A 27,116-nucleotide genomic window follows, 5' to 3' on the forward strand; every position below is an offset into this window, starting at 1 on the left:
GCCAGCAAAAGCGAATGAAAATGAGAGAGAGAAAGAGAAAGGGAAAGGGAAAAGAGACAAATGGTTTTTATTTGTACGATACGAATATATTTCTATTAAATTTGCCAAGCGCATTGTTTTTTCATGTTGAATATTTGGGACAGTGACCAAAACGAGAAAAAAACCCCCAGAAACAAAAAAAATATACATCCCAAATACATCCATTGAGAGGGGACTCCCTCTCTCTCTCTCTATCCTCCCTCTATCCCTTGAGCAATCCAACAACACGCCAGCTGCCAACTCGAACCCGATCGCTGGGTCGTCCCTGCTCCCAGCTTGTGTCAACACAAATTGTCGTAACACACACAGCATAACAAAAAAATGAGAGAGAGAGAGTGAGAGAAACAGACACAAGCCGACTCGGAATCGGACAACAGAGAACAGAGAACAGAGTGTTGACACTAAGTAATACCCTGTGATGGATTTGCATTGCAGTCGGAAAATTAACATTGAATTCTATTTGTATTAAATTTGAATTCTATTCGAATATCGTATAAGATTTGATTTACACATCGTAATAGATTCGAATCCTATTCGTATAACATATATAATTTAATTCATCGTAAAAGTTTGAATCCTATTCCTATATCCTATATTTTGTGCAATAGAACTAAAAGTTTGGTATAACAAACCGAAATAATTTTAATGACAGTTTTTACTCTTAAATTTTGATTTAGTTCTTCAGCAACCAAAATTGCAATTTATTCTATATCTTTAAACTGTTTTTACTTTTAAATTGTAGCTTAGTTTTTCAGCAATCTTTTTTATATTTGTATATTTCTTTTCTATATATATATTTTTTTTTTTTAATTTTTCTTAGTTTTTCAGCAATAATATTGCAATTTCTTTCTACACTTTTAAATCCAATTTTTACATTTAATCTTTTGCTTAGTTTTTTAGCAAAAATTTGAATCTTTTCTATATTTTCCTATTCCAGTTTTAGTCTTCAATTTGTGTTTAGTTTTCCGCAAGAAAATTTTAATCTCTTTCAAATTTGTTAATACAATTATTTGCTCTTTAATCTTTTCCAGCAATAAAATTGCAAACTTTCTTCTATATATTTTCTTCGTAAGCAAACTAGATTTTATTTGCTTTTAATTATCGTACTTTATGGCAATGTTGAAAGAAAAGAAAACATTTCAAAGGCATCTCAGCCAGTTAAGCCACCTTTTTAGTGTGTGTATGCTGTGTCGCTTGTCTGTTTGATATATCTATTTATTTATTTGGTCATACTCTTGTGGTTATTTAGCTGTGTACTTTCCGAGTTCTTCTTGTTATTTGTTGTTCATCTGTTTCACACATTTACATGGATCCATGGATTCAGCTGCCTGCTGCAACTTATTTATGCGCACTGTCTGCCGCACACACACACACACACACACACACAGAGTTATTTCCGTTGTTGTGTGTGTAGAACACAGGCAAAAGGGATACTTAGTGTATTGTCTAAGGGTGGCCAAGACCATGGACCTATCCATATCTACATATATTGAAGCGAAAGTTGCTAAGATTATGTTCTTTTACTTTGAACCGGAAACTGGGAGCCAGACAAAATGGTATTCCCTCGATACCAAAAAGAATACTTTTGTAAGAGAACGGGAGAATAGAATAGAGAGTGAGAGAGAGAGAGAGAGAGCGGAAGAGTTGTCCCAATGACACACTTGCATATTTTGAGATATGCAAAACTTGAATTGCCATTGTCATTGAGTGGCATGCACAATTTATATGCACACAATATCTAACAGAGAATTTATATCTGCTATTTGTGAAGCAAACACACATTGTTGTGCTCGTACAGTGTGCATACGATATGGATGACCACAGCTGAACTGTTTGCCATGTGGCTGCTGTTGTTGCTGTTGCTGTTGTTGCTGTGATCCTCTGAACTCAACTCTCAACTCTGATCTCTGCACTGCAGTGGTTGGTATTTTGTCACAAGGATTTATAGCGACAACGACAACAAGAAGGACAACGACAACGATGAGCTATGCAGCTATGGACAGGCGCATGCAGATGACACTGGGATTGGCATCGGCAACGGACAATAGAGCATGGACATGGACAACGGGACATGACCCCAAATGCCCTTGGTCTGGGTCTGATGTCATTTTGCAGTGCTTTCTATTCATTTGCGCCGTGCAGCGCAGTGTCCAGTCAAGGTGCAGCAGCTTGTGCCCCACAACAACAACAACAGCAACAACAACAACAGCAACGACAGCTGCCGGACATTTGCAATAATGTTCTCTAGCAACACTTCCGCCTTGCACGCTCTCTGCTCTTTGCTCTATCTCTATGCGTTGGCTTTTTGTTCTTGGCTGTCATTGGGCTTATTAGCATTTCACATTTTGTGTTGGCGTTTAGTATTCCATTACATCCTCTTTGTCAGCTGCTGCTTCTACTGCTACAGCTGCTTTTGAATATTGCAGTCTCTAATAAGCGTAAGGCATTGGCGTGCCAACCTTGATTTTTGTTGTTTTTGTTGGCTAACTAGCTGCTGCTGCTGTTGCTGCTGCTGTGTGTTTCATGTCTCACTCTGCAGCTCAGCTTTTGTTCTATTCATTTCGCTTACCTGTCACCAGATTGGCATGATGGAACTGGCAAACGGCGTCAGCCTCGAACCACGAGATGCGATCACGAAAGAAGCGATAGAACACATTCAGGCCCTCCTGTGGCATTGTCCAGGTGTTGCTCACGTTCACCTGCAAAGTGCAAAAAGCACAAAAAAAAAAGAAAGAAAGAAGAAAAAAACAGCATGAAAAACCAGCAGCGGTAGAAGAAGCAGAGAGTTTTCCGCTTTTCTTGTCAGCGCAAAACCTTTGAGGATTGACTGTGGCACACGCACTCAACGCGGCGTATACTTAATGTATTAAGCATACGCTACGTAAAACGCCTTCATTTTTAATGTTGTTGCGCACACACACACACACACATACATAGAGAGAGCAAAAACGAGGCAGCGACATAAAAAATAAATACACCAACACACTCTCACGTATTATGTATGCAAATGTGTGTGTGTGTGTGTGTGGTGCGTGCTTATGTGTAAATGCGGCTAAAAAAAAAAAAATTGAAAAAAATGAGAAGAAAATTTTACTTTGAAGGCTGGCATGTGTACGAGTAGATGTACTTCATTAGCTGAGGCAGCAGCCGGTTGAGGAAGCTTTGGGAGGTTGGCCCGCAACATGGACGGATGCTGGCATAAAACAGCCAAAGGGAGAAAGCCAGAGGGAGGAGAAGGAGGGGTGTGTGTGTGTGTTTGTATGTGTTTGGGTGCTGCAGAGGCAACTGAATAACGAATGGGACAGCTGCTATAAAGCCCTGCATAGGCCATAATATAGACCTCCTCCAGCAACAGCAGCGACTTTTCCCTTTTGTAACAAGCAAGGCATGAGGTGGGAATGGTGATGGAGAGGGGGAGGGGGAGAGAGGGGGAACTGACTGGCTGACAGACTGTCGCGGTGCTTAGGCGCTGTATAATGCCAATGCGACTGACAACGGCGGCACATTAACTAATTACGAATGAAAGTAGAGGCCAAAAACACACACACACACACACACACGCAGCCACACAGGCGGCACACACACAAAGAGAAGCTGCTAAAAGGTGGCGAAAAGAAAGCAAAGAGACAGCAGAGGGGGAGAGCGGAAGGGGTGTGTGAAAATAAATATGCATATAAACATAAGCCAGAGCAAGATTAAGAGCACATCAAATCTTTTTATGCCCCGTTGAGGTTTATCAAAGGCGTCGCAAGGGGCCAAGCGAGAACAAAGTAACGGTTAAACGAAGCAGCAGCAACAGGAAAAAGGGTAAAGGAAGAAGAAACAGAAGCAGACTGAAGACTGTAGACTGCATTAAATAACTGTTTATGTACCCAGTGTGTGTGTGTGTGTGTGTGCAATGTCAAGTGAAATGCGCTTTAATTAATTGCCATATACATACATACAGTTTATGCATTTCTTTGCGACTCACATTACGTATACGTAATGCATGCAATTTCGTATAGAATTCAATAATCATTGTGGAAATGTTTGAGTAGCAATTGAAACGACATTCGAGTGCTGCAAATTGCATAAACTTGCATTCGATGCACAAGTTTTTCCATATCAAGTGCGCCACAAGGTGATGATGGTATTAAGAATGTGCATTGCGCATACGCCGCGTAGGCCAAAGCACACTCCTGGAATGATTGTGAGTGTGAGGCAACAAAGTGCAAAAACGAGCCAAACGTTTCATTAAGTTAATTAACTTTTAATTGAAATTGTTTGACAGACGCGCAAAGCACGCGGCGGTGTACTTTCATCTTTTAATTGCAATTTGAAAGCGAGCACTCGCCAAAAGAAATAAAAATATCAAAAATCCGCAGCAGCAGCAGCAGCAACAACGGAAGCAACAACACAAAAAGTCAACATAAAAAATGAAGAATAAAACAATAAAATTGTTGACTTAAGAGCGTGCATAACGTCAAGAACAGAGCGTGGCATACAAAGCAAAAAGTCAAACACACTTCCACACACACACACACTCATACAGGGGGGAAAAGCGGGAAGGAAAACGATGTCAAGAATTTCAATATTCAACATAAATATGCAGACGAAGACCAGGTTGCCATAAGCTTGCTGATTAGTCCAAGTATTTCATATCGTGTATTAAAAGCCAATAAGCTAAATTTATAGTATATGTTATTTCATTTCGAACTAGACAAACGCAATTAATGAGGAATTTATTTGCCAACAAATTTTTAGTTTTTCTCAATTCCCAATCAATTTTAAACTTTTAGCAAATTTTAGTTTGCAAATTTTCAATATTTAGATATCACAATAATTTCTTGTTAGCTAAATTTGATTTGAGCAAATGCTGATTTTAGAAATGCAATTTTAAAATACATAATAAGCAAGTAAGAAAGCTACCCTGATATTAATCTTAAAATATATCGAAGACTATATTTCATATATTAGTATAGTACTACAATAAAAATATACAAGATTGTCAACCAAGGAAACTGACTAACCCAACTACAGTAGTTCGGTATTGATATTTAAATATACGGAAAATATTATAAAATATTTCGATGACTATGTTTGTTATATCGATATGGTACTACATTAAAAATATACAGCAACCATATGGTATTCATCTTGAATTATACGGACAAAATACTTAAATATTGCGAAGGTTGTATTTTGTGTATTTATAAAGTAGTACAATAAAAATATACCACAGAGTAACCAAGTATACTATATTGTCAACCAAATCAACAAAGCCCAGTCTGTATAAGCTTTTTTTCATATAAAATTCTTAAATAACTTCACCATTTCTTATCTGATTGCAATCAAATTTGCAGGTATAATGAATATATACCAATAATCGCTTCAAAATTGAACTTGCCATTTGAATTGCAGAGGCAGAAGTGGGCGTGGTAAAAGTCTAAAACAAACTTGATTTGTGTGTAAAAGTTACAAGTGCTCTGTCTGAGATCCAGTTTTTCATACGGACAGATAAGTATATGCATATATGTAAGTATATCGTCTTGATCTGTAACACTGATCAAGATTATAAATACTTTATAGAGTCGGAGATGCCTCCTTCTACCAGCTACATACAATTACCGGAGGCATAAATTTATAAAAAATACCCTTTTACCCTATGGGATAGCGGGTATAAAAACTAAAACAACTATTTTTACCAAAAATTTTGCAAGTTGACTTCTTAAACTATCGTTTAACCAAAGAAATGAAATTGATTGTCAATCAATCAGCATGAACACTTTTTCGAATTTTGCATTTTACAATACACGTAATTTTCTTTCCTTTTTTTTATTTTGACTCGCATTCATTAATCATTTGTGTGTGTGTAAGTTTTTTCTACATTTGAAATTGATCAGCATTGCGTTGACAGCTACAAATTGAATCATAATCTAAATAATTGCAAACATAATTTTTTTTACTGTTTGCAAAAATATGCAATTATTGAGGGCTTGCATTTTCGCCGAAGGTAAACGTAATTATTCAATTACTTATTTACACACAACGCAACACAGAAAAATGGCATGAATAATTCGCATGATTCGCATGAATTGGCTAAAAAATTAACTGAAATTACGCATACGCCGAGTCTCCACACGATTTCACCAAAAATGTAATGAAATTTGTATGCATGAAATATTCATATTAACACTGTATACACAAATGGTTAAATTCTTTATTGGCTAAAGGAAATATAATAAATATTATTTTCGCATATAAGTATGTACATATATGCGAATTTTTGTGTGTAAAAATCAACAGAGCAACAAATACAATGAATGCGTTGCTGCCTAGACAAGATCTCAGCAGTTTGTTGACTCTTGTGCCTTTTGTTATTATTGTACTATATATATTTTTTTTGGTTTTTTCGTAGCTGTTGAGGGCGGAGAGAGATACAGAGGGGACCACTTAGCAAGTTGCAGTGCAAATAGTTCAGGTTCTTCAGTTTTGTTTGACTGTTTGCCTCGTTATTCTTTGTTTGCAGTTATGATGAAGACGACGACGACGCTAAAGCAAAGGCAAAGGCAAAGGCAAAGGGCGCGTTCTGCTGCAAAACGAGCCTGTTACAATTTAAACAAAAGAATAAGTGAAAACACTAAACAATTCCTAGGCACATACCCTGTAAAAAGAGGGTATAAACCAATCGGGTATGTTCAGTAGTTTGTTGCAGCTGCGCTGCTTTCAAAATGGAGAGTATCTTCACTGTTGATACTGCTTCAACGTGGATGCATTTATTTTTGATTTCTCTTGTATAATTTGGGCATTTGCATTTCCGTGCTTTACCCCTTTCTTCACTTGTTTTTAGTTTTTTTTTCTGTCTCTATTTGCGCTGCACTCAAGGACAAGTTGCGAGCGCGTTGCGCTTTGTATTTGTGCTGCGAAGTCAAAAAAGGGGGACAGAGGACAATGGGCGCTTGCTAACTGCAGTCAGCGCCCATTTCAATCCCATTCCCATTTCCATTTCCATTTCCATTTGGCTTTGTCTTTGGGAATCAGGCCAAGAGTCGCGAACTAAAAACTGAATAAAAGAAGGAAACTTGTCGTCTATATGCTTGGACACTTGGCTAAGAGCTGTTGCAAGTTGAATGAATGTACAAATTAAGACAAGATTATGTTATATATTTTTTCATTTCTGTTCATTTTTATTTTGTTGTTGGGCTAATCTAAATAGAGCCTGGCGAGCGTAATAAATAAATCCAACGTGCTGCGGTAAGTAAATAGCTTAATAAGCATTCGAGAGTTTTATGCTTGAATGCCAAATAAATAGCTTCCTACACGATTGTCGATTAATAATGGCTGAATTAAGCCAACATAATTGCGGGTGTATACGTATACGCAATATAGAGTGGGTCACGATAAGCGTGCTTTGCATTCACGAGTAGCAATAATTTTGATTGTGCTGTCTCCTCCCCAACGCACACACACACACACCCTCTGGCATAAGCTCGATTGGCTTCCAAAGGCACTTTTGTATATTCAAATTTTCAGCACACAGACAGACAGGTGAACAAGTGGCGCTTAAAAATCAAAAGTGCGCAGCATCCTTGTCACTAGATGCCACACAGAGATAGGCAAACGGAACGACGATAGACAGCGTCATCCCGACATGCCAGGGGAGTCGGCTGCCTCTGTGTTTTGGGTATTGAGTATTGGCTTTTTGCTATTCGGGGTTGAAGTTAAAGTTTGCCTGTCGAGTGCCGAACAGATAGCAGAGCGAACACACCCACACACACACACACACACCTGTATTAGCAATCCTTTTGATGTATTGTAATATTTTATGCATGCCAACGCTTTCTACTTATTTTTGGGCAACTCCCACCTCTGTGCTGTGTGGAGGCTGCGCTGCTTCTGCTGCTGCTGCTGCTGCTACTAAGTACACTTAACTGTGTCAAATGTCATGTCATTCGCAAAGATATACACATAGCTACACTTTTGCCTACATGCTGCTACATACAACACGCATGCAACACCTGTCGTTACATTGTCGCATTGCGTTCACTCGCGACGTCCCTGATTGCTGAGTGCTTCTTATGGCCATTAGGGCAAAATGTAGCCCAAAAAAAAAAGAAGAAAAAATCAAATAAGAAAGTTACAATCGAGTGTGATCGACGGTGAGATACCCGCAGTGTGGTATTATTCCTAAACTATACTAAATTAATGTAGCACAAAGATACAATTTTCAGAAAAGATATGTATGTACCCAAAAATAGTTTAGTTTTAGTTTCAAAATGACATCTTCTATTCGTTTTGTGAAGGCGAAAGGGAGCGTGACAAAAATCTAAAACAAACTTGATCTGTGTGATATCTTTTATACTGGAGATGCCTCTTTCTGCTGTCCATACATTTCCTGTAGGCACAAAATTAGAATACCCTTCTTCCCTATGGGTAGCGGGTATAAAAAGCGAAAATAAATGCGATGAAGAAAAACGTTGTAGCCAAGCCAAACGATGGCAGCGCGACATTGAGTGAATGTTACGTTCTGAATAAAATATACTATATACTTGTACTATATACAATATATAGTATAGTAGCATTCATTCGGTTATGTCTTCGTCCCCTTGGTTGCTAGCCAGCCAGCCAGCCAGCCAGTCAGGCAGCCACTTGAAGTGCTGTTTAAATTTAGAGCAGCGCCTGAATATTTCCGCTACTAATTGAAGGACGAGAGATGCTTCAATAAAATGAGAAGAGATGCCTTGGCATGGTAAGCGCCTTAAACTTTGAGCAGAGATCCTCAAATTGAAAGCTCGTTAACTGACAATTGATATTGGCATAGTCATTTCCCTTCCTTTCCTTTCCTTTCCTCACTCACGAAACAGTCTGACATTTGATTACTTGGATGACATGGCGAATTCATGTGGAAACTACATATGAGCATAACTGAATTTTAATGCCAAATTTGATATCAATAAGCAAGCAAGTTTTACAGCACCAAAGTTTTCACGTTGCGTATGCGTAATTTTCGAAAGAGATGGGAGCAAGACAACAAATGTTTCGGGGTGGAGGTGGCCGGAGGAGGAGGACTATCAAAACTGTAGCATTCACATTTATTTTAGTCAAACAATCAGGAATCAAGAGCTGCCAAAGCTGCTACAGCATTGGACGCTCAATTTGTTTGGAGCATCGTTGATAAACGGTACAACGACTCCGACAGTCGGACAAGGCACAAGGAAGCGAGTGACAAGCGGGGGGGTGTGGAGTGGGAGAGACTCTGATGGCATGACAGCCTGATAGTCTCTCTGACAGTCAGGTGAAATGTTTAAGAGGGCGCCAGGAGGCTAGAGGAGGGAGAAAGGAAAGGAAGGGAGCGTCAGATCTGACCCCAAATGATAAATAGCGCTGACGCTTCGAGAGAGAGAGAGAGAGAAAAATGTACAAAAATATCTATGTGTGAAATGAGCACATGGGTGGGCATCGTTGGTTGCCCAATAGAATGGGCGTGTCACGACTTATAAATAAAGCGACACCCGCAAGCAGACACACACACACAGACTTACAGGCGCTGCATTGTCCTTGGCGTGACCCCCTCTCCACATAGAGAGAAGACTCAAGCAAAAGAGCGTAACGCAACGCAACGCAGCTCTAACTGTAACAGTTTGTGGCAACAATAGCGGCAGCCAGCAACAGCAATAGCAAATGTGGCAACATTGTTGCCTGCGTCAAGCGTGCAGCATTGTGGACAAAGTGACGCCACATCGCTGTCGATGTCGACACCGAAGCGTTGCTTCTTGTCCTTTTTCTTTTCCGTCTCCGTCTCCGTCTCCATCTCCGTCTCCTTCGCCAGCCAGCATCTCCATCATCGTCTCCGCGTTCTCATGTAGCTGTCAACTGTCGCGCTTGCTACATGCATCCGAAAATTTATTAAAATTGAAGACAACTTGAATGTCATCCAGTCATCTAGTCATTCAGTCACCCAGTCAAGGCGCCTTTTGCATCCTTTTGGCATGCATTTGACATTTTTGCCAAATGCTTCTTAAAGTTTTCACTTCAAGTTCTTTGAACGCTTGGCTGCTAATGACTATTTATTATTTCGTTCGTCGTCTCTTTATTGAACTTTAGTTTATTTTGAAAACACAAAAGTTAACTTAACTCAAAGTGAAGAGCAATTAGCAATTTCAATTGTTTATGTGTTCTTCGTCTTATTGCATTTCCCTGCATCGATGTCAATTGTCTTAAAGTTTTCGCAGCGTTTGTGAAATAATAAGTAAGTATTTAAGCATTTGTTTAAAATGTGATTGAGTCTCTTAGCTAAAGTTAAATAAAAGAGGTGCTTCTGCTTTTTTCTTACTTCCAACTACATATTGAAATTCTTTATATATACTTTTCTAGAGCTTTTAAGTGGATTACAATATATATAAGTTAAATAAAAGAGTTGTTTCTGCTTTTTCCTTGATTCTTACTGCACATTGACATTTATTTTATTTTTGAGCATTCTTTTTTGCGCTGCATAGAAAGTATCTCGCAGTCAAATAGGTTATCTTGCTGTAGTTAATTGTAGTTTAATGTATGAGAATTTTTTGTAAAACTAAAAATATATTAAATTTAATTTTATTTGTTATAGAATACTTTTGAAGATCTCCAAAATAGTCTAAAAAGTAAGCAAGAATACTTTTCGTGACTTCAAAAATAGCTTATAACTCAAATAAGGTAAACACAAGAATTGGTTCTTTTTCGTTTCCTACTTCCCACTACATTCCTACAATTTTGTAGCATACTTTTCTGCGCTGCATAGAAGGTATCTCGCAGTCGTTGAAAGTAGCTAGTTGTTGTTGTGTTTATCGCATCGAGCTGTCTCGCTTCAACTGCTGATATTTGCCATATTAAGAGTGAAAGTGTCGCCAAAACACAATGGGAAATAAAGCGCTTAAGCAAGCAGTTTACGACAAGTAAGCAGCAAGTTTACTTGCCAGTTATCTTTTCATCTGCTGTGGCTTTCTATCACTAATTCGCAATTGGTCTCTTCCTCACTTTTTCTCTCTCTCTCCTCTCTCTGTGTCTCTTTCTCTAGTTATTTGCGGTGGTCTGCGTTTGACATGCGTTTTAAGCCCAAGGATACTAACGTAATTTCGTGTGCATCCTCAAAGCCTTGCGCTACTTTCGAGCCAATGCTGAATAATGCACTCAACGCAAAGACTCAAAATATTAACAGTCGCACTTAAGCATATTGTACAAGTATAGTGTATATACAACACATATACATTTATATACATATATTATGTACATAAGTCATTTCGAATACTACAATATTCTAAGCTGTTGCAAGTGCCTGTGTCTCTCTATCTAGAGATCTCTATCTGAGGGAAAAGGCCACAGTTGGCAGTGTGCGAATTTCTACGCTCTTTACTATTTTTTCATCTTATTTTGCAACCGGCTTAAGTGATTTACTCTAATAGTGTGCTGCATATATATGCGACTCTTTGTGTGTGTGTGTATGCGTGTGTGTGTGTGTGTGTATACATATATGCCGCAGTTATATTCAACTTGGTTGCTGCTGCTGGTGAATTGCCAAGTCGTTGCAGCTTCATCACAAGACGCTACGAATGCCAGCTGAAAAGAAATTAAATTGCTCTCTTTCTCTCTCTTTCACTTAGTCGCTAGCCCTCTCTCACTCTTATTATCTCAGTTGAGACTGCAAAACGGTAAAAGAAACGCACAGCAATGCGCTGCCAGCAGCTGCTGCACCCAAGACACAAACTGAGGCGCCACAGCAGCAACAGAAGCAGCAGCAGTAGAAGCCATTCGCCATTGCTGACGACAATTTGAAAGGCAGCAGCAGCAGCAGCAACACATCTGAGACTCTGCTTTTGGTGTGAGAGGCAGTTAAAGTTTCTAATTGAAATTGAGAGAAAGAGAGAGAGCGAGGGAGAGAGAGAGACGGACGGGAGCAGTTAAACTTGAACACTCACACAGGGAAGGAAGCCAACGAAAATGGCCGACTCAACATCAAATGCACCGACTGCGATTGTTACCGACACAAAGAAAATATCAGCAAAAATAACAAAACTAGAAACTAGACCCGCAAAGATACCTTATGAAAACATCATGAAATTCCACGCCAAATGAAATATATATTAATAGCAGGAAACTAAATGCAGCCAAAGCAATTAAGTTCTTCTTTAAAGTTGCTGTAAACCATTTAATATCTTAAGGTTTTTCAATTGCTGTGCTGTGCACAATAATTGAATAGTTTCTGTGCTCGCCACTGGAGCGAACTTTGTTGATACTTATCCGAACTTTGGCTCAATTAAATTGGCAACTGAAAAGTTTGAACAGCCACAAACACGACCATGTGCATGTGCTTAATATTGAAGTATCATCATCATGTCATTTATTGTGCGGTCTCTCTGCACACACACGACAAACGCAACACACACGGCACTCTATGGGAGTTTGCCTTTTATGGCAACGTTGACAAACTTTGATTGCGCATCCCGTGCTCCGTCGATTCGCTGTTCACCGTGCGACAGCACAAAAATGTGCCGCGTGTGCTCAGCTCAGCCATGAGATAAAACTTGCACATGAATTGCCGGAGGAGTCGATTTCTAATTAAAAGCACAAAACTTTCGGCTACACGAATTTTTGGCCATTGATCGATATCAATATCAAAATCGTCGCAGTCGAACGCTATCTTAACGGACAGCGGAATGATGATGTGAGCATTGAGATAAACCTGCAGGCCGTTAGACGGTAGCCACAAAAGAAACAATTGCTGAGGCGTCGCATTTTGTACGGTTCAAAGCTCAAAAGAGACACAAAGACAGCAGCAGTTGCAGTTGGATAATGAATCGATGTTCGCTATTAATTGAATATCTATGTTAAGGCCGTTCATAAAGATTACTACACAGAACAGGAATCGACACTAACTGCAACCTTAATCAAATATTAGGTGCAAGTTAATCTACTTTCAAATTAAACCTGCGTTAAAAAAGTGTAGCATACTTTTCAGGGCACTATGCAAATAATTAAGTATACGACGCGTGACAGCACATACAGCAGTTACATTAAATTTACATTTTACTAAAGTAAACCGTGTGGTTTAATCCATTTTGAATATCTCGATATTAATTGAATAGCTATGTTAAAGCTCTTCTACATATAAGTTGTTAAATGTCATAACGTTTTATCTGTGTTTATGCAAATGTTGATCTACTTTTAAGGTTTTGTGTTGCTATTGCATTGGTTCTTAAAATAAACTGTTCATTTTTAAGGCAAACCTTCGTTTAAATGTTATACAATAAACCGTAGCATACTTTTCGGGCCACTACGCAAATAATTAAGTATGCGACGCGTGTCAACGCATACATCAGTATAATTAAATTTACATTTTACTAAAGTAAGCCGTGTGCTTCAATGTTTAAAAGCAGGAGTTGCATTGCATGATGAATCGATTTGGAATAGCTTCGCTATTAATTAGATCTACATACACATGTTAAACTTATTTCATATATGAGCAGTTAAATGGCATAAACTATTACATTTGTTAACTGTCAACGATTTGCTAATCTACTCTCGATTTGTAAAACAAAGCTTCGATTTAATTATATAAAATGTGTAGCATACTTTTCGGGGCATTATGATAATAATCAAGTATACGACACGTGACATCGCATACAGCAGTTAAATTAAATTTGCATTTTACCAAACAAAACTAAACAACTCTAAAATTGTAAATTGCACAGTAAGCAAGGACATCTAAAAGATCTCTAAACTTGGTGAAATAAAAAACAATTATCATAATCATTGAGTGTTACTTTAAGTATGTGTTAGATGCTTATCATTATACCCGATGTGAGCGTGAGATTACAGGGTGCAGAAAGAGAGCCAAAGCCGAAGCCGAAGCCGAAAAGAAAAGTTGTTAAAGTTGTGTCACATTTAATTAACATGAATCACTGGTTTTATTTTTCGAGGGGGGTTAAGGGCTTTTTGATATGTGTTGTGCCAGCGGCTGAGGGTGTGTGCGAGTGTGTGTGTGTGTGTGCGAGGGTGTGTGTGTGTGCTTGGTTGATGGGATAAGTATTTCATTTGCTGCAAATGCCGCACATCTGTAATTTGTTGAGGCAGAGTTGGGCAATAAACTTTAAAATTTCATGCCCACGAATCATTAAACTTAAACGAGCACTAAATTAACAATTAATGCACATGGGTGCGTGTGTGTATGCTTGAATGTGTGTGTGTGTGTGTGGGTGGGTGTATGTTTTATGGCTGAACATACACAAATTACTTAATGACATTCTTTATTGTTCAATTATTAAGCAGAGAGGACATGGGCAACATAAAAAGTTTAACACGCATTAGAGCCCAATTGCTGCCAGTTGCCATTTTTGGCCAGCGTGTTTTCGGTCATTGTTGTTGTTGTTGTTTGCGTGCTGTATGAGCTTGGCTTAATCAGGCAGGCAACGGCCAGCAACAGCAACAACAACAACAACTGCTGACTGCCTCGATTAATGGGCAAACATTAGTTATCAATGATACCCAAGTGAACGATAATGTTTCAACGCCAGCATCGCCCAACAGCCGCTCATCAACAGCAGAAACAGCATCATTAACATTATCATCATCATCATCAGCATTGCATCAATGGTTGTTGCCATCGACAACCACACACACACACATACACAGAGAGAGATGGGGAGAAAAGAGCAGCCTCATTACAGCTGCTACGCCTATGCTCATTATCGTCAGCCGGATTCATTCTATGCGCTGAACTTTGACCGCCGTCTCAAATGTCCGCAAATTAATTTGCCTTCATTGCTTCACCAGCTGCTGTTTTCATATTTTTTTCTTCGTTTCATCCTATTATGATTGTTGTTGTTGCCCATTGTTTTCCACTGTCTGCGGCTGGCCCCCAAGTAATTAGAAAAGCGAATAGCACACACAACATTCCATCATCCAAATAATATTCTACTGCTATTCTTCGAGCTTTTCTCAAAAAAGAAATACACACAAATTTGTGTGCGAGTGTTTGTAAAAATATTTAATTTCCTTGTATTTTCACATAAATTGTTATCAATTCGACAAGTGAACTATTTTGAATATTTGCGCAATAAATTGTGAGAGCTCAACTCAAATTGTTTTAAATTTACTAAAAATATTAATAGTTCGGTTTGCTGACTTCATGCATTTATTTAAATGCTGCAAATACTTGCATATTTTTGTATGCTTGGAGAGTCAATTATATTCTTGCACTCTAGCAGAAATGTTACAAAAATGTTAAAGATGTGTGAAATATGTTCAGAGCGACAACATTTATTTTCTTGTCATTGAGAATACACAAAGTTTAAATTTGTTGCACCTAAAGGAATTTATTTTGTTGTTCAAATAATTCGTAGTTATATTTGTTCCTTTCACTATAAAGCTAGATAAATCTGCTGCTTAATTTAAAATTATTCTTATTCATGTTTTTTACTTTCTAAAAATTAAACTTTGATCAATCTACTCACTATCTACAATTTGAAAATAATTTAGTTTACGACATTTCGTCACGCAGTAAACGAGTCTTTACCAGAATTTCAACATTCATTATTTGAAAATACAGTTTCAAATTTGCATATAGAGAAAGTTGCAGTTGAAAACTTGCTAGCTTATAATTCTATGAAGTATTGTAAAATGTTCATAGTTACTTTTGTTTACTCAAAATAGAAATGCGCAAAGTTTTCTGGCACTTGCAAGCTAAAATTTCTGTTCTATTTCATACTATGATTTTATTCTCGCTATTTGAAATGAATTGAAAGGGCAGAAAGAGCTTCCTTTAAAACTAGAACTAAAATTCAAATTTCACTGCGACTGTTTAATAATTAAGCATTCGGTAAGGTTAACTGCATATTTATTTCACTATTATTATTCGTAAATTGAAATGAAGTTCAAAGGGCAGCAACAACTGCTTTTTAACTAGAACTAAAATTGAAATGCGCAGAGTTGAAAATGGTAATTGGTGTAAGCTTAAAGCACTTCTTAAAATGCGCCTCGCCATGTATCGTTGTCGATAGTTTCAAGCGGCACGTGCTGCACAAAGCTGCTGCTGCTGCTTCAGTTGCTGCTGCTGGAGATGCTGACTTTTATAATTTGCTGCCAAATTGAAGCGAGACGCTTTGTTTGTGCATAACGAGGCGTGCGGCGCGTTAAACAAAGCACCCGGACCGAAAGGCGCCAGCAGTGCCAAAATGGGAAAAGGACTCGCTCTGTGTGTGTGTGTGTGTAAAAGATGAGGGAAGGGAAAGGGAATGCAGAGGGCATTTGCTTTGTGCCAGCTCGTTCGCTTTGCAAAAGAGAGAGAGAGGGAGCGAGCGCAGACGAAGTGGAAAGTGGGAAATGGGAGGGAAATCAACCAACTGCGACTGCGATTGCGACTGCGACTGCGACTGAGACGGCGACACCCGCATACGCATATAGTACGCAATGCACAATGCATTGCACAATGTTGCAAGGCGCTGAGGGACTCCCGAATCGGGTCAAAGGAGACAAGGACGAGCGCAATTGAGTTGATTACCGCTTGCCAGGACAAAGACAAAGACAAAGACAAAACTGCATTGCTGCTGCTGCAGCAAGTCGATTGAATGCTCCATAAAATAAATGGCCTGACAATTATCTGGCAATAAATATAGTAAATAGATGCGCTGACATCTGTCTACTGAGAATACTATAATGCATACATATGCTGCACAATCTCAGCTCAATCTAAGTGCAAATCTTAAGCATGAGCAGAGAAGCCTCAAGCAACTGAACTACAGAAATGAAATTTATGCCACCTGAAAAAGATATTTGCACTAGTTCGCTTTAAGCAACTCGACTGAAGTAATAAACTGGTTCAATATATTTGATATGTTGTTTTTATTTAGAATTTGATTTACTTATTTTAAAGCAATTCCGATGAATGTATTGGAGTTGTTAATTTTAAGTAGAATTTTATTAAATTATGTTGAACTAATTCTAATGAAGTTTTAAACAGATGAAATACTTCTAATGTGAATTTTAATTAATTCATTTATTATTAAGAAATTTCGTATACTTAAAAACATCTTCAATATTCGCTGAAGCTATAAACAGCTTCAATATATTGGCAGCGCTGTTAATGTAAAATTTAATTAAATTATTTTTAAGCAAATTCTTTTAAGATATAAACAGCTCTAATATATTATAACAAGAAAGCTACAGTCGAGTGTGCTCGACTGCGAGATACCCGCTACCCAATTTGAATAAAAGCTAAATAGCTAAAAGCGGTATTCATTTTAAAATATACTAATTTAATTGATTGCAAAATTACTAAAAATATTCCAACGTATAATATAGGTATATTGATATAGTACTACATTCTAATTATACCATAGAGTGCAAAAAAATACCAGATTGTCAGCCGAAGCAACTAAGATCCGTAGTAAGTAGGCGTTTTTGCCCATACAAAAATATTTCTTAAATACTTAATTTCTACAATTTTAGCGGGTATAAAAAACTGTTAATTTAAACATGAAGTTTTAAATAATTATATTCAAGTTCACTTAAGTTACAAACAGCATTGGGGACTATTATTTAAAATTAATTATTTATTTTATTGGACTATATTTTTACTGTCAGTGCGATAACTGAAGCCAATCACATATTCACTTAAGCGAATAGTTGTCTACATATGTATGTATGTTCATAAAAGATTAATTACACGCTATTAAGACATACATATAATAACTACTCGAAACTGTTGAGTATTAGTTTTAATTTGAAAATAACTTGTTCATATATATACATACATACATATATGTATATCAATTACTATCCCTCCTTAGCGTTGTTTTAATACTTTTTAAATTGACAGCACTTGAATCATATTTTGTAATTTCGCCATATGAAAAAGTGCACTTCATAGCTCATCAATGTAATGTAATGGTATTTCTTTTAGATTTGTTCAGCTGAAGGTTGCACAGCCTGAACAGACGTTGCAACTCGATTGCTGGATTACAATGTAATTGGGGGGAAAGCTATTTAGATGATGGCGATGATGATGATGAGTGAGTTCTGAAGGTGATTTGCATGGCACGCAAGCCATGCGATGAAGGCCTCCTCTAGTTTTTGCCAGTTGAATGTTTGATCTTTGCTTCGTGGAAGGTCTGCGTCACATTGCCTGCCACATGCAGCACACAGCACACAGCACAGCACATTCCATGCGATTTCCGTTTCCGCTTTTGCCATACTCTTCTCTCTCTCTCTCTTTCTATGTGTTGTTGTTGTTTTTGCCTTTCATTCTTTTTGCCAAGCTGGGCGCGAAGTAATTGGCTGCGAAAATGCTGCCATAAATCAAAGTGATAATTATGTGGGCGACTGCGTACCGCCAGTTGCCAGTTTCCAGTTGCCACTTGCCACTTGCCATACGAGAGCGAGAGGTGGCACGTTGCAGGCTCACTTTGATTGCCATACGCTCGATTCTTTCTTCTTTTTTTTTTTGTTGTTGTTGTTGGTTGGAGCCATAAATTATGATTTGATGTGCGAAATAGTTGCAGCTGGCTCAAGGTCGAATTCTTTGGTTTTTCAACTGCCAGTTTTTTGGATTTTTCTTCATTTTCTCTTTCATTTCTATACCCGGTACCGCATAGAGAAGAAGGGTATTATAACTTTATGCCTACGGGAAGTGCATGTAACAGACATGAGGCATTTTTGACTCTATATTGTATATATATTCTTGATCAACCGAGACGAAATAGCCATGTGCGTCTGTCTGTCTGTTCTTTCGTATGATCACCTAGATCTCACAGACTTTAATATATAGAGATATATTAGAGATGCGACAGCACTTGTAATGCTTGCACGCAGATCAAGTTTGTTTGTCGCCCCCTCAAATCGAAAATATCGAATAGAAAGCTTAATTTTGAAATTGGTGCCGTGATTTTTTGGTACTTACAATATTAACGCCAGTATTTATGTATTTAGTGTAGAAGTTATTTAAGAAATACTTTTACTATATGTGGTAAAAATCGCCTACTTACTACGGGTCTTAGTTTTGCACACAATGGTATATTTTGCATGTCGTACTAAATCAATATACCAAATATTTTACGGGTCTCAGTTGCTATGGCTGACAATCTGGCATATTTCGTAACACAGTATTAATATACCAAAATATAACTTTGGGCATATTATTAGTATTTTTTGCGTTATATTAATTCGGTATATTTTAAAATGATTATCGCACAGTTTTGCTTTTATTCAAAATGGGTAGCGGGTATCTCATAGTCGAGCACACTCGACAGTAGTTTTTTACTTTTGTTTTTTTTTTTTTTTACTTTTATATTGTGTGTTGTCCGTGTGTCTCTCTACCATGTCCTGTGCTGTGCTGGCCTTCGCCTGGGCGAGGCGTCCTTGGTGTGTGTGTGTGTTTTAGTAAAAACTGAAACTGAAAGTGAAAGTGGAGCAGCCAGTGGCTCTTTTGGCAATGACTATGTGTTTGCCAGCTGGGGAGTAGGAGGAGGAGATGAAGTAGGTGGGCAACTGCTATGATTAATTGCATGTTGTTGCGGCGACCACATCGTAAATTGCTTTCAGTCGTGTCACCCGCACGTGGATGCCATGAATAAAATGAAAAGCATTTGCCAACGGGCATCTATGTATGTTAGGTGGATGCAGACACCAGACAGCAGACAGCAACCGGCAGACATAGTATTTGTAGATGTTGTTGTCGCTATCTCTCTCTCTCTCTCTCTCTCTTTCTTGCTCTGCTAATGTTGCATTATTAATGCATCTGCAACTAGCTTGCCGCATGCCCCCCAAAAACTAGGCAACATTTTTGTCTTAAGCCAGAATGGAAACCAAGCCAAGCCAAGCCCAGGCAACCAACGAACCAAAAAGCAAAATGAGCAACACAAAAAGCAAAGCAGCAGCAGCAACCACAGCACCACAGCAATGTGAATGAATGTAGTATAAACATGGCAGTCTACTCTACTATTAGAACGAGGGTTGCTTGGCAACTAGCTATATTTATTTCAAATAATTCACAAACTTTCTAAAATAATCTTCAACTTAACAAAATTCTCACAGTATTTCCTGTAGTAATTTTAAAATTAGTAAATTTATATTTTTTTGCTAGAAAGTTAATTTATATTCAGTATGTAAATTTACATTGCAACTTTCTAGCAAAATTAGTATACTCAATATTAAACAGCATTGAAATTTCGTTTAAATATGCGAGTATTTACATTGCAATTTTCTGGCAAAAGTATTTTTCCGACTCTTTTTAATCTATGCAAACTTGAATCTATTCCTGTCGAGAACAAAAAAGTATTGTTGATTGAATTAGAGCAACTGCTGGAACTGCCCCGAGTGCAAAAAAGGTATGTTTGTGTGTGTGTGTAAGTGCGTAATGCTGTAGAGGCAACTCCTGCGGCGACTATGGCTATGGCTCTCGCTACGGGTAAAAGCAATCACGATAATAAGCATAAATAAAAAGCCCAACAAAAAATTACACGACCATAAAAAAAGGGCAAATGCCAAAAGGCTGTGCGGCGGGGCAACGGGCAGAGGGGAAAGGGGAAACAGTGCGGCAAGGGAATAGCAAACTGATGAGCGGGGTGAGCGGTGGAGAGGCAACGACGACGGCGACGGCGGCGGCAACGACGGCGATACATATAAAATGGCACCGCAAGGCAAACCCAGCTAGTCCTTTAGGCTCCGGCAACATGAAGGAACCACAACAACAGCAATAGCAACAACAACAACAATGAGTCTACAACACGGGGGAATGAGAACACAAATAAGTTTTGTAGTGGCTTGCAACCGCTGAACAACGTCGTAAAAACTTATTTAATTTGTGATTTATATGAATAAAATTTTCTAGTAAATTCCCAGAAATTATTCATTTCGCAGCGTGCTTACGGGCGGGTGGACAGCAACAGCAACAGCAACAGCAACAACAGCAGCAGCAACAACAGCAGCAGCAGCAGTAGCGGGAACAACAGGAACAACAAGAGGTAGAGCAAAACAAACGGAAGAAAAATGGCACTGGTAGACGGTTGATGGGACGGACGGACGAGGTCCAGTTGAAAGGATAAACTCGCAGCAAGCAAAACAAGTCAACCAGGCAAGGATCTGGCATTTAGACTGGGCGAATTGCTTTGGCAGACGACACAGCAATGGAAACAGCGACGGCGACGGCGACGTATTGACGCCGCTTTTAGCTGCCCCCACAAACGAGAACGAAAAACGAGCAGAAGAAAAAACTTTTTGGCTTGGCTAGCCAAGAGTTCACGTTTTTGATTTACTTCCAAAACACACACACACACACACACACACACAAACAGAGAGCGAGAGAGACACACAAAGAGAGTCAGAGTCAGAGTCAGAGAAAGAGAAAGAGTCGCCAGTTTGCGCATATAAATTGGGCAATTCGAAGTGCTGCCAGCAGCAGAGCAGCACCATCAACAACATCATCATCATCGTCATCGTTGGTGGCCTACGCCCACCGGACACAGAACGGAGGACACTGGACACACGCACACACACACACACACACACACCCAACATTGGCGCCAGCCATGAAAAACAATTTTTGCTGGTGAGTAACGCTTAAATCGCTCTATTCACTGACCCCGAAACCAGTCCATCACTCGCCATCAAGAACTTTCACAAATACTCAACGCAAAAAGACAAGCAAAAAAAAAAAAAAAAAAATGAAAACGAACGAAAAAAAAGTATTAAAACTGTTCCAGTTCCAAGGACATTTGATTGGTAGCATCGTCGTCGCATAGAATATTCGTGTCACAACTAAATCTAGACTCGTCTAGAATATGCTTTCTGCAAAGGTTCCCCAAGCTGTTGTTGCTTCCCTTTGTCTCCGCTTCTCTCGGGTTTATTACACAAAACAGCAAAAAGGGCCTGTCATTGGGCTTGTCAGTGTCATTGCCATTTGCTGAGGGGGGGATGAGCATATTACATGTTAAGTTTCCGAGACGCTCTTCGATATGTGTTCCCAATTTCATTAATTGACAGCTACATTAATGTGAGAGCTTTACACCAAGTTTATTGGGTAAGTTTCCAAAATGCGTAACATAAAGATACATATTATAACACATACATATACATATGTGCATATGTATGTTTCTCATAAGACTAAATATTTTACTTAACTTTCAACTTTTACTTTTTGTTTGAAACATTCTTTTATAAACTAGTTAAAGTTTCAATTTATTTTATATCATTATTTGAAAAGCTTTGTTCAATATCATCTGAGACTTAAGGTATTTCGTTTATTTTTTTAGACAACTAGCCATTGAAGATAAAGAAGAAGAAAACGAAAAAACTGTTGAGGTTGGCGCTTAAAATCAAACTGCATTTTATACTCTTTTTTGTAAGATTCTTCTCTAAATTATTTTTAATTTGGTATATATATCATTATTTGAAAAGCTTTTCGTTAATTTTCATAGACAACAAAAAGTTGAACAAAAGGAATGAAGAAAGAAAATACTGTTGAGGTTGGCGATTAAAACCAAATTGCATTTAAGACTTTTTTTTGTAAGATTCTTTTATAAATCATTTTAAATTTATTTTAGAATATTGTTTGAAAAGCTTCGTTCTTTATTATCTAAGACTTTAAGACAAAAGTCGAACAAAAAGGAGAAAAATAAATGAAAAAACTTTTGAGGCTCGCGCTCCAAGCCAAACTGCATTTCCTCTCTTGAGAGCACTTAATTTAGCAATTCCTCTTTGTGCGACATTCTTCAACGCTTCACTGACAAACGCTCTCCGTATTTACTTCACTATCGATGTCGATGACTTTGTGCGAAATGAAGTAATCGCGATTGTTATTGCGATTGTGTTTGTGTTGTTAGAGTTTAACGGATAGCGGTGAATGTGGCCACGAGCCAAGAGCTTAGCTCGTGCGCGCGGCATGCGGACGGAATGTGTGGCATGTGTAGCAATGTTCGTGAGGCATGCCCCCCGCGGCAAAAAGAGTAAAGGGCACACCGAGAACAACAACATCGACGACCACAATGGGCCACTTACCGCACGTGCATCGCAGCGGAGACCAAAGCTGGCGATGCATAGGCCCAACAGGGGCAACATCCAGAGCCGGCTGTAGTTGACAGCGGTACGTCTTTGTTGCACCTCTCGCAGCATTATCAGTTTATTTCCTTCTTCTTTTTTTTTTAGTTGTTTTTGTATTTCTCCCTCGTTTTTTTACCGAATTTTTATTTGGATTTTTGTATGGTTTTGTGTTTGCTCGATGTTTGTTTTCGGTGTAATTCTTTTTCGTATTTTTTTGTATTTTTTATTTTGCGAGTTTGTGGTTGGCGTTTATTGTGAATTGCCAGCGATTTGCACTACAAAAAACAACAAAAAACAGTTCTGATAAACGAGGACGAATTTCAATGAAATGAATGAATGGATTCCAATCTGGATTCCCGAGTTTTTCTTTGCTGGGTTTTCACTTGCTGCCGTTGTTGCTGTTGTCGTCGCTGTTGTTGTTCTTCTTCTTGTTGTTGCTACTCAGTGGAGTTAGATGGTTTTTTGTGCTTTGTCGAATTGCCGGCGCCCATGCGGCTTGTTTACTTTCACTGAAACGAACACACACACACACACACACACATACACTCTGTAACACACACACACACAGACAGGCAGTGGAGGAATAACAAAACTGGCGCCATGTATTTCGCAATTGCGAGAAGAGCACAAAAGCCAACGGAATCAGCAGAAGCAGCAGTAGCAACAACACCAGCAACTTCAGTGAACAGCAACAGCAACAGCAGCAGCAGCTAATGAAGCCACTGTTTAACGAAACGAACCGAACGCGCACGCGGCACGAATTGTTCTGGCGTCTCGGCGGCGATGGCAGCTGCTTTTGAATGGCGCCAGTGACAACGTTACGAGGATTTGCGGCGAAAGCGAAAGCTTTGCGGCAAATTCGCCACTAACAGTGCAGCATACCGACGAGCGCAAGCGAGACAAAGTGCACACAAGCTCAGTGTGTGTGCGAGTGTGCCAGGCGAACGAACGAGGCGAAGAAGCAATAACGAACGAACGAACGAAGCGAAAAGACGAGACGAGACGAGGCGACTGACAGAGCTAGAATGTGATTGCGAGTGGAAGCGAGAGCGAGATAGACAGACAAAGGGCCTGGCGTGCCATGAAGTTTATAAAATGTACGTGACTGTGGCTCGCTTAGCGCTTGAAGTGTGTGTTAAGCTTTGCTGCCCGCTCTTCTTGTCGCTGTCGCTGTTGTTGTTTTCGTTGTTGTTGGTGCCATTGCTGCTGCTGCTGGTACTGTTACTGCTTCCGTCCCTCGCCAGAGCCCTCTGCAGCCAACAAGCACTGCCTATGCATTTGGCACAAAATGCTCAAGGACACACTCATACACACGCACACAGACAGCGGCAGAGACACCGACACACACACACACACACACTCGAAAGTTAATGCTTTTATTGTGCAGCATTTCTTTAGTTTTAGTTGATTTGTTTGGACACTTTCGGTTAGTTCTTTTCGCCCATTCGCCTGACCTTGGACAAACCCCTAGCGCATTTCCCTCCCTCTGTATCCTCTCAGGAGTCCATCAAACTTTGCTCCAATTACAACCATTTTCGATGGACAATGGTCGCCACTTAAACTTCACGCGCTCGATTTCACTTCCACAAGCTTCACTGGCATAATCCCTACCCCATGATGGCCCCATCCGAGTCGCATTGGCACTTTTAGTGCCACAGCCACAGCCACAGCTACAGCTATAGTCACAGCCAGTGCCACTTCCTTCCTGCCACGTCGCTCTGATGGTAGTTCACTTTGCGGATTACATTTGTCGCTGCCCCCATGACACAAGGAATACATTATCCTAATCAGTGCACACAGCACAGCTCAGCATAAATAGCCAAATATGCGAGCGAGACTGCGATGCAAATATTCAGAGCAAAAGAGACGAAGAGAAAGAAAGTGAAACGTGGTATTTAGCTATTAACTACATCACTACATTGACAGCTTTTCAAAATTCATTTTCGTGTTCAATTATTCAACAAAAAAAGTAATTTTAAATATATTCTTCGAAACAACTGCAAGCATTCATTCATTTAAACAGAACTTGCAAGTTGATTTTGAAAATCATAGCATACTTTTGAACGCAGCTTATTGAAGGCCTCGGTTTTTCTTTCTAGCTTACTTATTGCTTAACATTACTCTCTACAAGTTGTTTTTTATATGTGTGTACTTATTTTAGATGATATTCGGAATACAACTTAAATTCAAAGCATGGAAATAAAAACAAATTTGTCACATCAGTAACTATGTATTGTGTTTCTCAACATCATTTATAATAATTTTGTCGATTTTCATTATACATATCTTCTTTAGCGGACAATTCTAGTACACCAACATCCCTCTTGGGCGGACCCTTTTCTCATTTGGTAACTTCTTTTAAGCGGACTGGAATTATAACAAACTAAATTATTTCTTGGCCGTGAAATAATTAAAAGTGCGGACCCAAGACAATTTTAATAGTATGCATTTTAAAAGAAATTTAATATTTATTAGAGTACTATCATTGTTATTATTAAAAAGAGTGGTGTACTTACATTTTTTAGATGTTGATGGTACTTTTTGAATAAAATAATTATCCGTAGTACGTTATAAACGTCTAGCAAGTTTGTTTAACTTATAAAAATATGAAATAATGACTCCAAGTATCCATAATAAGTTATAATCCATTTGTCATTTTATTTAGAGTTGATCGTAAGTTGTAAATGCATATTGGAATATCCATAAATTCAGTCCACAAAAAAATTTAGCTCATAAATGCCACAAAAAGATATCAAGAGAAACATGTGTAAGTATTATTAATCACATCAGTCGTGTAATAACTAATCATATTTACTAATAGCTGCGATAAGCTGATAACACACTTTATCGATAACAAGCGTATGTATGAAAATGTGACCACGCTACAATCGCAGCGCGTAGGTTTTCACTTGCTCGTGTGGGGCAGGCGGCTTGATGAGTTGCACACCCGCGACATCCACGTAACTGGTATAGGGCAGTGTGTTGAGCAATTGAAAGTTCAGACGCTCCATTAGACGTGCCGAGTAGACGCTGGTGCAATCGGTGGTCAGCACCGGATAACCGAGTTCGCGTCCACGGCTGCCCAGGGCAGACACGATTCGCTCACCGATACGACGGCCACGCAGCGTTGCGTCGACGCCCAGAGCATGCAGATGCAATGCCTTGGGCACGTTAAAGCGCTGGAAAACGTTCGCATCGCGTTCAACAATTGCGAGGAAGCCCAAAATGCGACCCCATTTGGTGCCCGTCAGGCGAGCGGCCTCTTCGAACAGATGCTCGGCCTCGTCCGGCATCTTGGGACCGGCAACGGCGGCGCCAACTATACGTTCGCCACACAATGCCATCAGGCAGGTGCCATGCGGCACATTGGACAACAGGAAGGCCTCGTCTTCGGCGTCAGGCTCCGGGGGCGGGCAGCCGATAGTTAGCGGCTCTTCGCGATAATAATGCACATGCAGAAACTGCATGAGACGCTCACTGTCTTCGGCGGTGACAACTTTGAACTCAACATCGTCAAACGGTAAAATAGAACTCATCACATAAACGTGTTGTTTATTCGTCTTTCACAGGTGATCGCGAAAATGCAGACTACAGCTTAGTGTGGCCAAATCTTTAAAATTCAATTAGCGTAACACAAGTGAGAAATTGAAATACTAAAAATACCTACATACATTTTTTTTATTATCGATAAGCAATTAAAAATATCGACAAACAAAAACGATACTAAATATGACGAGATTGTCGTTACATTTTAAATGCTACCAAAAAATACTATCAAGCATTGCAATTCGCAGACGTTCATTGGAAAAACAATTTTAAATTTGCGGTGGTTCTATAAGAGCTTAAAAGGGAAGGAATTTACGTATTTTTCAACTGCTGCCTTCAATTTCCACACAATAATTTAATTTGAGAATACGTAGTCTGTGCGTGTGCACGCATGAGTGTGTGTGTGGGCGTATTGGTATGCGTCTAATAAGCATGAAATGTGGAAGAGGATAAAGCCGATAGAGGCGGCTGGGAACGGAGGAAGGGAT

General features: G+C 39.1%; 2 protein-coding genes across 2 annotated transcripts in view; both read right to left on the minus strand.

The window, feature by feature from the left end:
• Positions 1 to 23,879, minus strand: part of LOC133848020 (mucin-5AC) — a 30,178-nt gene extending 6,299 nt beyond the window's left edge. Inside the window, exons 1-3 of the mRNA XM_062283385.1 lie at positions 23,823 to 23,879; positions 23,041 to 23,357; positions 2,609 to 2,738 (exon numbers count right to left, since the gene is read on the minus strand). Coding sequence (XP_062139369.1) covers positions 2,609 to 2,738; positions 23,041 to 23,154 — 244 coding nt within the window. The 5' untranslated portion in view covers positions 23,155 to 23,357; positions 23,823 to 23,879. The remainder of the gene's footprint in view (positions 1 to 2,608; positions 2,739 to 23,040; positions 23,358 to 23,822) is intronic.
• Positions 23,880 to 25,710: 1,831 nt separating this feature from the next.
• LOC133847789 (arylalkylamine N-acetyltransferase-like 2) lies at positions 25,711 to 26,697 on the minus strand. Its single transcript, XM_062283013.1, has one exon. It carries the CDS (start codon positions 26,616 to 26,618, stop codon positions 25,965 to 25,967), a length of 654 nt encoding a protein of 217 aa, XP_062138997.1. The 5' UTR covers positions 26,619 to 26,697; the 3' UTR covers positions 25,711 to 25,964.
• Positions 26,698 to 27,116: the final 419 nt, after the last annotated feature.

This window comes from Drosophila sulfurigaster, chromosome X (assembly GCF_023558435.1).
Source record: "Drosophila sulfurigaster albostrigata strain 15112-1811.04 chromosome X, ASM2355843v2, whole genome shotgun sequence".
Classification (NCBI taxonomy): Eukaryota; Metazoa; Arthropoda; class Insecta; order Diptera; family Drosophilidae; genus Drosophila; species Drosophila sulfurigaster.

Bases quoted from the DNA above. Each gene is read 5' to 3' on its own strand.
- LOC133847789 (XM_062283013.1), bottom strand. From the start codon at position 26,618: ATGAGTTCTATTTTACCGTTTGACGATGTTGAGTTCAAAGTTGTCACC.